Consider the following 12,629-nt stretch of genomic DNA (forward strand, 5'->3'; position numbering starts at 1 on the left):
CATGTTGTCCAATAAATAGCATGCTACTTACTTGAGTCTGTACTGTAATGTTACTGAAAACGAAATCCATTTTTATATACGTCCTTTTCATGATCAAATTAGAGAAATTTTTCTTTATAAAATGAAATTAAATATACCAGAATATGGAAATCTCACTACCATTTTGTTCACTATGATAATGCTGAGATTATACGATGAACGTGTTTAATCTATATTAATTACTACATAATATGAATGTACTTACTGAATGTGGTATTACATCTCAGATGTGATTACCCCGGACAGTCGAACTTGCTATGTAGAGAAATTAAACGGCTTCAGCAAAACCAGCATTCATATAGACAATAATTTAGGGACACAATTATCTTCCAATCTACTGTCTGACGATATCATGGGAAGAAAATGACTTCACCACTTACGTACTTAACGATCTTCCATTTCTCAGGCACACACGCATGTGTATTTATAGAAATCTACAGCTTCACACCCTTGGTAACGATAGCTATCCAAACAGTTATAAAAGGTCCTTAGGCCGACAAAATCTATCAGAGATTGGTGCTGTAGTCACACCGTTGTCTTCATTGGGGATTTTACATACAAATGTAACTAAAGTTACATAAGATACTAAAGTTAAAAGTCCCTCTCAACAAACCGCGAATATAGTCCTCGCCACAAAACGTTTAAAGTCCCCACAACAAATTTGAATACGATCCCTACAACAAACATGAATAAAGTCCCCCCTACAAACGTGATTATAGTCTCTGCAACAATTGTGAATATTGTCCCCACAACAAACGTGAATTTGGTCCCGACAACAAAGTGAATATTGTCCCACAACAAACATGAATATTGTCCCCACCACAACACGTGAATATAGTCCCCACTACAAATGTGAATATAGTCCCCACAACAAACGTGAATATTGTCCCCACAACAAACGTGAATATTGTCCCCATAACAAACGTGAATATTGTCCCCACAACAAACGTGAATATTGTCCCCATAACAAACGTGAATATTGGCCCCACAACAAACGTGGATATTGTCCCCACCACAACATGTGAATATTGTCCCCACAACAAACGTGAATATAGAACCTATAATGAACGTGAATATTGTTCCCACAACAAACGTGAATATTGTCCCCACAACAAACGTGAATATTGTCCCCACAACAAACGTGAATATTGTCCCCATAACAAACGTGAATATTGGCCCCACAACAAACGTGGATATTGTCCCCACCACAACATGTGAATATTGTCCCCACAACAAACGTGAATATAGAACCTATAATGAACGTGAATATTGTCCCCACAACAACACGTGAATATAGTCCCCACTACAAACGTGAATATTGTCCCCACAACAAACGTGGATATTGTCCCCACCACAACATGTGAATATTGTCCCCACAACAAACGTGAATATAGAACCTATAATGAACGTGAATATTGTTCCCACAACAAACGTGAATATTGTCCCCACAACAAACGTGAATATTGTCCCCACAACAAACGTGAATATTGTCCCCATAACAAACGTGAATATTGGCCCCACAACAAACGTGGATATTGTCCCCACCACAACATGTGAATATTGTCCCCACAACAAACGTGAATATAGAACCTATAATGAACGTGAATATTGTCCCCACAACAAACGTGAATATTGTCCCCACAACAAACGTGAATATTGTCCCCATAACAAACGTGAATATTGTCCCCCACAACAAACGTGAATAGTGTCCCCACAACAACACGTGAATATTGTCCCCACTACAATGTGAATATTGTCCCCACAACAAACGTGAATATGTGAATATTGTCCCACCACAAAACTTACATAGTCCACATCACAATGGAGAAGTTCGTGGTGTTAAATTCTTTGACACAGATTTACTGCACGCAATCCTATCTTGTGACCAAAGACTCCATCTGTCTACACTAAATATCGAGTGTATTTCAGAACTTCTTTTTTGTCTAGTTCACAGGAAAAAAATATGCTCTGTACATGTTTATCATTTTAACGACAGATTCGTGATGTTTAGATATAAAGGTATATCTACAATTAAGACTGCTGTGTAAGCGATTCAGTGTCAATTAGGTCTAATGATGTCTGAACTATCGTTAAGTTGATCTGGTATACATGTAACAGTTTCTAAAATCCGACAACAAGATCATCACATATCAGACGCTGGGTAGTGAAACGTCAGACACGGTACAGACGAGTGTTTGATACAGGTGTATATTGTAACACAAGGTGTAGAAAACCAGACAGACCTTGCCAACAGAAACATACGTCAAAATCTCCACGATATAGAAAATATGCACGTGATATGCATAATATAGGATCTACTCGAAACTGCATCGAACATGTATTGGTGTGAATAGATATACAGTGGAACTTCGTTAACTCGAACTCGGATAACTCGAATACCCCGCTTAACTCGAAGTACCTCGTCGGTCCCGGCCGAATTCTCTCTTTATCTTAGTAAAGAAAACTCGGAAAACTCGAACTCGGAAAACTCGAAGAACTCGGATAATACGAAGTGAAAATTTGGTCTCAACAATAAAAATCCTATTTGAAATGATCGAATAACTCGAAGTATAATTTTCGTCGATCGGTGGTAAACGCCGACATTTTTTAAGAGCTAAATTCCGTTTGTAATACTGAACATATCGGCACTACTAACCTACATGCTATTATAAGTGTTTCATAAATTCATAAAAGAAATTGTCGGTTGAATCTTATAACAACATGTCTTGGTGATAAAAAGTACTGCTTTACTTACATCAGGTAATTTCCTAAGGCAGTCGCCGATATTAGTACACACGATAGTCAACAACTCATCTACCCGTTCGCTCAAGCGGAACTAATCTCTGACACACCGGTAGATTTACCCGGCTGTATTTCATATTTAGCGGCGTGGCGGAATCTTAATACATTTCCAAATAAATTATACTTAATACCGATAAACAAACGCTACAACACGACATAAAATCTACACTTCAAAACCCTACAACACGATATAAAGTCTACAGTTCCAACCCTACAACACGATATAAAGTCTACAGTTCCCACCCTACAACACGATATAAAGTCTACAGCTCCCACCCTACAACACGATATAAAGTCTACAGTTCCCACCCTACAACACGATATAAAGTATATAGTTCCCACCCAACAACACGATATAAAGTCTACAGTTCCTACCCTACAACACGATATAAAGTCTACAGTTCCCACCCTACAACACGATATAAACTCTACAGTTCCCACCCTACAACACGATATAAAGTCTACAGTTCCTACCCTACAACACGATATAAAGTATATAGTTCCTACCCTACAAAGTCTACAGTTCCCACCCTACAACACGATATAAAGTCTACAGTTCCCACCCTACAACACGATATAAAGTCTACAGTTCCCACCCTACAACACGATATAAAGTCTACAGTTCCCACCCTACAACACGATATAAAGTCTACAGTTCCCACCCTACAACACGATATAAAGTCTACAGTTCCCACCCTACAACACGATATAAAGTCTACAGTTCCCACCCTACAACACGATATAAAGTCTACAGTTCCCACCCTACAACACGATATAAAGTCTACAGTTCCCACCCTACAACACGATATAAAGTCTACAGTTCCCCACCCTACAACACGATATAAAGTCTACAGTTCCCACCCTACAACACGATATAAAGTCTACAGTTCCCACCCTACAACACGATATAAAGTCTACAGTTCCCACCCTACAACACGATATAAAGTATACAGTTCCCACCCTACAACACGATATAAAGTCTACAGTTGCTACCCTACAACACGATATAAAGTCTACAGTTCCCACCCTACAACATGATATAAAGTCTACAGTTCCAACCCTACAAAACGATATAAAATCTAGTTTCCACCCTACAACACGATAGAAAGTCTACAGTTCCCACCCAACAACACGATAGAAAGTCTACAGTTCCCACCCTACAACACGATAGAAAGTATATAGTTCCCACCCTTCAACACGATATAAAGTCTACAGTTCAAACCCTACAACACGATATAAAATCTAGTTTCCACCCTACAACACGATATAAAGTCTACAGTTCCAACCCTACAACACGATATAAACTCTACAGTTCCCACTCTACAATAGGATATAAAGTCTATAGTTCCCAACCTACAACACGATATAAAGTCTACAGTTCCCACCCTACAACACGATATAAAGTCTACAGTTCCCACCCTACAACACGATATAAAGTCTACAGTTCCCACCCTACAACACGATATAAAGTCTACAGTTCCCACCCTACAACACGATATAAAGTCTACAGTTCCCACCCTACAACACGATATAAAGTCTACAGTTCCCACCCTACAACACGATATAAAGTCTACAGTTCCCACCCTACAACACGATATAAAGTCTACAGTTCCCACCCTACAACACGATATAAAGTCTACAGTTCCCACCCTACAACACGATATAAAGTCTACAGTTCCCACCCTACAACACGATATAAAGTCTACAGTTCCCACCCTACAAAACGATAAAAGTCTAAAGTTCCCACCCTACAACACGATATAAAGTCTACAGTTCACACCCTACAACACGATATAAAGTCTACAGTTCCCACCCTACAACACGATATAAAGTCTACAGTTCCTACCCTACAACACGATATAAAGTCTACAGTTCCCACCCTACAACACGATATAAAGTCTACAGTTCCCACCCTACAACACGATATAAAGTCTACAGTTCCCACCCTACAACACGATATAAAGTCTACAGTTCCCACCCTACAACACGATATAAAGTCTACAGCTCCCACCCTACAACACGATTTAAAGTCTACAGTTCCCACCCTACAACACGATATAAAGTATATAGTTCCTACCCTACAAAGTCTACGGTTCCCACCCTGAGCCAGGATATAAATTAGATATATAGTTCCCATCTCAAAAGACATCTACAATTTACAATATCTGAGTTGGAGATGATTTTTGTAGCAGCATCAGTACCACACGACGGTCAACACGTGGGCGGTGCTTACGGTGAGTTATAACAGGAAAGTGCACTTATTTATAATCATCAATTATTCCAGTACTGAACTACTGGCATGGAATTTCACATTGCGGCCGGGCTCTTTGATTTGCGTCTCAGTGGCCCTGGAATACTAGGAGTTAAATATACCATGACTGATAAGTGAACTTATTAAAACAGAGACTTCCTCCCAGGCCGTTCAGTCAAGAAAACAACCCACGTCTAACATTGCCAAAACATACATTTTTTTACGGTATAAGTCACCACAGAGGATAGCCTTTGGTACCTATGTAGTTAATGTATGGGAATTCAGTGAGCCGCCTTGAATTGTTTAACGTCTATGGCCACCCTAAGGGATGGATTTGATGAAATGTCTCGATCATCCGTTATCTTTTTAATTAACAAAGATGGGTGTCAATTTAACCGACAATAAATAATTTAATATGTCATCACACACAAGGACATGTCCGAATTCATCCGAATTCGTATGTCGCTGCAGCAAGACTTTCGTCTTCTTCGCTAGCCAAGCCTTCTGATTGCGTTACACTCCACGAATGAAGATGGACTTTCGTACTGAATTCACAGTTTTCAGTTTCTCAAAAATGTGTGAATTTATCATGAGTTCTTTCATTAATAAAATCAATAGACCTGAGGAGAGTGGGCTTGCATCCAGTATTATCAAATATTCTACCTACAAAGTACATATGTATATTGTTGAACCGTCATGTACGTTTGTATATGTATTGCCGTCAAATTAAAATTCAATACCGACATGAACAAATGAAACATGTCTGTAGCATTCACCGAATACGTGTGTAAAGATTCATTCATCGCTTCTGACGTCATGGAAATGGTTTACGCTTTGACATTTGTCTCCCAGCTTTGATTTTGACCTTCACCTCTGACTGAAGCGTCTAAGCTGCACCTGTACAGCACACTACCACTGCCACATCTGTAAATCCCTCTAATATTAGACCCGTTCACCAACAAGCTAGCGTCTGTCTATTCTATATAATAACTAAATACATCACTTCTACATATCGGCCAGTTAAAGTAAAATGCCCAGCTACAGACATGGGTTAGTCTCGGAGTCCCACGTGTTGTCTACTCACTCGAAATAACTAAATGGAAAGAACAACAATTCAGTCGTTGATACTTCAAAACATTCCTCAAACAAGGTTCTGTAGGACGGAAATAATCTGCTTATGAGGAGCCAGGCACTAGAGATTCGCGTGCATGTTCACCATTACATAATACTCCATATACAATGTACGGACACACGACTGTTATTTATTTGATGGGATGCATGTTGAAATGTAGGTATGCATTTTTAAATGTACGTATGGTATCATATATTCCCGAGCACACGTGCATTCCCCTCTTTAGAATAGGAAGATCTAGGCGATCAGAATATTATAAACACGTACCCTTCCGTCGGATATAACATAAACAATACCACCCTACCAGAAATGGCGGAACACAAACATACCAACCTACCAAAAATGGCGGAACACAAACATACCAACATACCAAAAATGGCCAAACACAAGCATACCAACCTACCAAAAATGGCGGAACACAAACATACCAACCCATCAAAAATGGCGGAACACAAACATACCAACCTACCAAAAATGGCGGAACACAAACATACCAACATACCAAAAATGGCGGAACACAAACATATCAACACATCAAAAATGGCCGAACACAAGCATACCAACCTACCAAAAATGGCGGAGCACAAACATACCAACATATCAAAAATGGCGGAACACAAACATACCAACCTACCAAAAATGGCGAAACACAAACATACCAACCCATCAAAAATGGCGGAACACAAACATACCAACCTACCAAAAATGGCGGAACACAAACATACCAACCCATCAAAACTGGGGGAACACAAACATACCAACCCATCAAAAATGGCGGAACACAAACATACCAACCTACCAAAAATGGCGGAACACAAACATACCTACGGTGAACCCATCAAAAATGGCGGAACACAAACATACCAACCTACCAAAAATGGCGGAACACAAACATACCAACATACCAAAAATGGCGGAACACAAACATACCAACCTACCAAAAATGGCGGAACACAAACATACCACCCTACCAAAAATGGCCAAACAAAAACATACCACCCTACCAAAAATGGCGGAACACAAACATACCAACATACCAAAAATGGCGGAACACAAACATACCAACCTACCAAAAATGGCGGAACACAAACATACCAACATACCAAAAATGGCGGAACACAAACATACCAACCTACCAAAAATGGCGGAACACAAACATACCAACATACCAAAAATGGCGGAACACAAACATACCAACATACCAAAAATGGCGGAGCACAAACATACCAACATACCAAAAATGGCGGAGCACAAACGTACCAACATACCAAAAATGGCCTAACACAAACATACCAACCTACCAAAAATGGCGGAACACAAACATACCAACATACCAAAAATGGCCGAACACAAACATACCAACCTACCAAAAATGGCGGAACACAAACATACCAAAATACATGAATAGGAAAAAAAACCAGGAACTGACCAAGGTAGAATTTACTTCGACAGCAACATGTTTTGTAAACAATTACTCAATCATCAAATGAAGTATTCTAATCCACAAAACAAAGATGTGTTCAAGAAGGAAAGAAAAGGGAAAACTTATCTATTTATAACGGATAGAGGTAGACAATTGTATTGGGTCATAAGATATACTTATAAGTATGTACGTAAGATGCTCAAGCATAATCTCGGCTTGCGGCGCCAAGTATACTTCATAAAATGCATAGGAAATATTTGCACTTACAATTACAAGTTGTTGTCAATAGCCTTACATCTCCAATCACCCGCCTGTCAACACGTGGGTAAAGTCTGTCGACACAGCCACACCCCTCCCAGTCAAACATCGATGTCAAGGTCGGTACGCCACACTGCCTCAGTACTTCCTGAGTCAATAATATCCGAACCCTGTACTCACAATGAGAGACGGGCGAGGAAACTATTTCACACACACTAATGTTTTTGTCCTCAGTTGAGAAGTGTGGTTTTGATTTGTAAGCCGTCAATGATTATATTGTGACCCATAGAAAGATCCTTGTCATAGAAACACTAAAGCGGGCCCAGTTACAGAACTGTATCTGACCCGTGACGGGGCGCCAGTGATAGCCCCTACAGGAGAAATAAGGTTCCCTAGTAAGAATAAACATAAACGTACAAAGCCAATCAGTTATTAGAACAGTTCCGTACTTTGATCAATTATTCATTATACCGGAGTAAGAAGTATAATTACCCCCACATCCCCAGGATAGATGTGCACAGGAAGTTCGGGAAAATCACGGATGTCTTCAAATTGAATCGCAAACTCACGCTTTGCCACTTGACACAAGTAAACAATATTATGTAATTTGTTTTACCGAGATCACTTCCGTGCTCCAGTGTCATACCCGTCCTCGCGCTCACGTGAGATCCCATTCCCGGCTACAACGTGATCCCCTTCCCCGCTCCCACGCGAGATGCCCCCCTTCCGAAGGTAAGTAAGATACAAAGATAACCTCCAACTCATCTACTACACATCTGGTGTGAACTAAGGAGGAATCCTGACCCCAGGGGGACCCCGGGGGGTAGTCTGGTACAAACCGGGAGGCAACAGTGGGGGATATCGGGTTAATAACCACAACTGATGTCCTGTGATGGCGCTTCCCTGCAGCAGATGACCTTTCAACACCACCCCAGCTGATTACGAGAATACCAGGGCATCTGTGAAGCGATCAAATTTCAACACAGCCCGTCAAAATCATTTCCAAATTTAATACCAGATTTCCCTCTGTCTATAAATAACCGTCATTCAAGCGAGTATAAATAGTTGGTGTATATGACTTACACGTATGTCGTGTGAGTTTTTATAAACATTAAATGTATACGTATCTTGTTTCAAAACTCCATTAACATTCCACATCAAGTTCATCACATTTTCTCCACATCCAATTTAGTATTTTAAGTCTACGAGTCTTACTGTATCACCAAAATGTTTACACTTAACTCTCTCACAGATTTATCGGATAATTTGGATTGTTGCAACGTCTGAACGAAAAGTATCCATAACGACCATGAGAAATTAAAACGAAAGTTGAATACTTGAATATCGGTTCATAAAAGTAGAAATTAATTATGGAACACCATTTATATATCGGTATGTAATTATGGTTACCTACTCTAAGATTACTTATACCATGGTTACAATGTAGGTATACCAGATCCGTGATCATGGTTATATTTGTTTTATCCGAGTACATAGTAGTTCTGACCTCGATACAACATGCTAACCCTAACCGGCGCCTTGTGGCACACATACATGTAACACATGCGTACACCGGTACCTACATAGGTATGTAACTTTTTCAATTCAGCACAGCAACTTTACTTATACTTCATAACACGTTCAAAACTGACCTCATGCATTGCAACCGACGTTACTATCTTACCTTGTCAATGAATATTCCACTATTACGGCCATGAGTTTTAAGGGCCCGGAGGAAACGCCCCGGTACGAAAACATCCAATGATCCACCAATGTGTAACAGCCGAGGTAAATTTCAACATCCGCTAGATATACAATACATGGATATGCTGATGATGCTACTACTGGCGCGCGCTTCACCGCGTGCGTAGTCAGAGCAACAAACGGTAGCCGGTATCACATGACCAGAATTCTATACGTATGTATACGCACATCTATCTCGGGCAATTTGTTTGATCACTTGTTCATATCCCCGGCAACCAACAAGTCTCTTTTCTTTTGCGTTTTGTTTGATTTCTTTGCTATAAATAGGCCCCTTCACTTCTAAATTTCCATTCTCCTCTGTGAAAAAGCAAACAAAATATCGAATAGCACAACCATCCGCAATTCAGACGTATCCACTTTTCCCTCCTTTTTGCTTTGCTGCCACAAACTAATGGGGCTTTTGTAGTACTCGTAAATAGGGAGTTCTCGATTCACCGTCCACGAGGCCGTCGGCAGGGCAATTCATTGCTAGTGTACAATGTATACATATACGTGTGCTACAATTAATGTGTACAATGTACATTATGTTGGTCGTCAAGTTAACCTATTTCGCTATAATATTGTGCATATTTAAAATGTTGATTAATCTTAATCCAACGGTGACATTAGCACACTTAGTTTTTTGTCAGGGGAAGTCGACGATAAATATATATAGCCACGCCCCGAAATACCATAACATACGGGCCATTCAAACGTACATTGGGAAAATCGATTATAGTTCGCCCCCCCCTCCTCTCGCTCTCTAAATATGTTGATTAAAAACAAAACCCTATGTATTTTTGGAAGTTGTATATACCTATATATTTTGTGTACAGCATTACGGAAAGAGCGATTGCATAATTTGGAATAACTTGTGCTGAATCCCTTTGTAATCATTTTGCTATAAAATATGTTTAAACTGCTTAGATTTAATACCGCTCGATGTGAATCACACCGGGCTTGCTACACTATCGGTAATGAGAGCGATCGCGTACCCTGTCGGATCCCCCGGAGAGTGTAGCACGTAATCACGTGACATAAGTGGTGAATCCACGATATTTCAAGATGGAGTCGATGAGATTTTCAAGGCAGAAAAACACAGATGACGTAAGTAAAATAAGAAAATGAAGAATCTATCAAAACTAGACATAGCTCATGTCTTTTGGACATTATTTCTGGTTCTTCGGATGCATAAATCATTATACAACCCCCCCGTAGTTTTCACAAACACTTCTACAAACCGACGGTTATTGTCGATATCTCCATGTGATTTGTTGTGGTATTTCCAACGACAAAAACTTGTTTTAACACTAAGACCTATATTCCTGCCATCGTACTGCTTTAACGGATAGGTATGTATTTGTTTTAATCATTTATCACCTGACGAATGAAAACAAAATGACAAAAATATATTAGAAAAGCAATTTATGTTGATTTTTACTACATAATCAGTTCCCACGCGTACTTTTCCGAAACACGAAAGTGATGAGCCACCATTAAAGAATCATTGAGTACATGCGTTTAGAATAATGGAATTATATCTAGTATACATGACGTGTAAATGAACGGGGAAATACCCATTTTCCATTACTCGAAAACTCTTTAACGACATCAGGAATCAACGCATTTAATTCTTCCTTTAGAATGTCCCTGTTGAGTATTTTACCATCTTCTGAGGCGTCCTCTGTAGATATACCTTTGGTGATATCATCATGTAAAAGTACAATATCTTCAAGTTCTTCATCGTTTTCATCTTGTGCTGTAAATGGGATTAGCACAGAAGTAGGACCTTTTTACAGTTCTGGAGTGATATGCTTAAAGCGTTTGACATTAGGCGATGGTGAGTTGAGCATATGTATTTTTTTTTCTCTTTTGCCACTGTGATGGTTAAATTTGCTGTATGCTTTTGGGACGTATGTATCCGTTTTGGCGCGTGGCTGTTAGGTGAAGGGAGAAATTTTGAAAATAGTTCTGATTGGACATCGAAAGAATGAAAGTCGAGTGTCTTTTTTTCTCCTTATAACCTCTTTACCTGGCAGAATTCCTAGACAAACTTGTTTTTGGTTTCAGCATCTCTTTGACACTGGAATTAAATTAAAAGTTTAATTGATATTCCGGACACCATGAAGGAATCATGCGGTTTCTAAGACTTGACGTGTGCCATATTCCTTTCTTCATTTACAGCTGCCTGTACTCATCATTTTTGCACAACCACAAAAGTATACGTGGAACATTTCAGAAAAATTAACATAAATCGTATTTTAGTCTATTTTCACCATTCGTGTTTTTTGGTTACTATTGATCAGTTATGAATATACAGTAAAATGGGTCTTGGCGTCAAAACAAGTTTTTGCCGTGGGAAATACAACAAATCGTATGGAAATGTTGGCTATAGCCGACGGTTTGTATAAGTGTTTGGGAAAACCAAGGAGGTTGTATAGTATATTATCCGGAAGACATGAGCTATGTCTAGATTTGAGATGTTATATTTCGCCTGCGTTTTCTCAGCTTTTCCCCCTCGAAGTCGACTTGGACTATCGTGGTTTCCCAACTTATGTCACGTTGTTCCCTACCGTGTCTGCACCGCCGCCAGCGCACTCATTGAATTATGAATGTACAATGTAGATACTTTATCTGATTGACGCCAACAGATGAGAATGATTATAATAACAACAACACCGCCATCAAAATGATCTTTTGTAAGTCCGAAAGATATGTATCAAATATAGCGGCGAAACACAATAGAATTCCATCGGAACACAATGACTTATTTAGAAAACAAGAAAACTTTTGGTGTGATGTAAAATTCACAGCAGTCCGTCCTTGTTTTTCAATTGCTCGTTATTTGTCGGAGGTTTAGAATCTTTAATCATTCATAATCACAGTTTATATTGTCTAAATATGAAAGTTGTTTTCGCCTCTTTAAGTGTGTTTTTTCAGCACATTTATATCAAAAGCACTATATAGGAAAAAAACCTCAC

General features: G+C 39.3%; 1 protein-coding gene across 1 annotated transcript; it reads left to right on the forward strand.

The window, feature by feature from the left end:
• The first annotated feature begins 6,566 nt into the window (after positions 1-6,566).
• Positions 6,567-7,628, forward strand: LOC117342178 (protein rtoA-like). Its single transcript, XM_033904213.1, has one exon. The coding sequence runs from the start codon at positions 6,567-6,569 to the stop codon at positions 7,626-7,628; it is 1,062 nt and encodes a 353-aa protein (XP_033760104.1).
• Positions 7,629-12,629: the final 5,001 nt, after the last annotated feature.

This window comes from Pecten maximus, chromosome 2 (genome assembly GCF_902652985.1).
Source record: "Pecten maximus chromosome 2, xPecMax1.1, whole genome shotgun sequence".
NCBI lineage: Eukaryota > Metazoa > Mollusca > Bivalvia > Pectinida > Pectinidae > Pecten > Pecten maximus.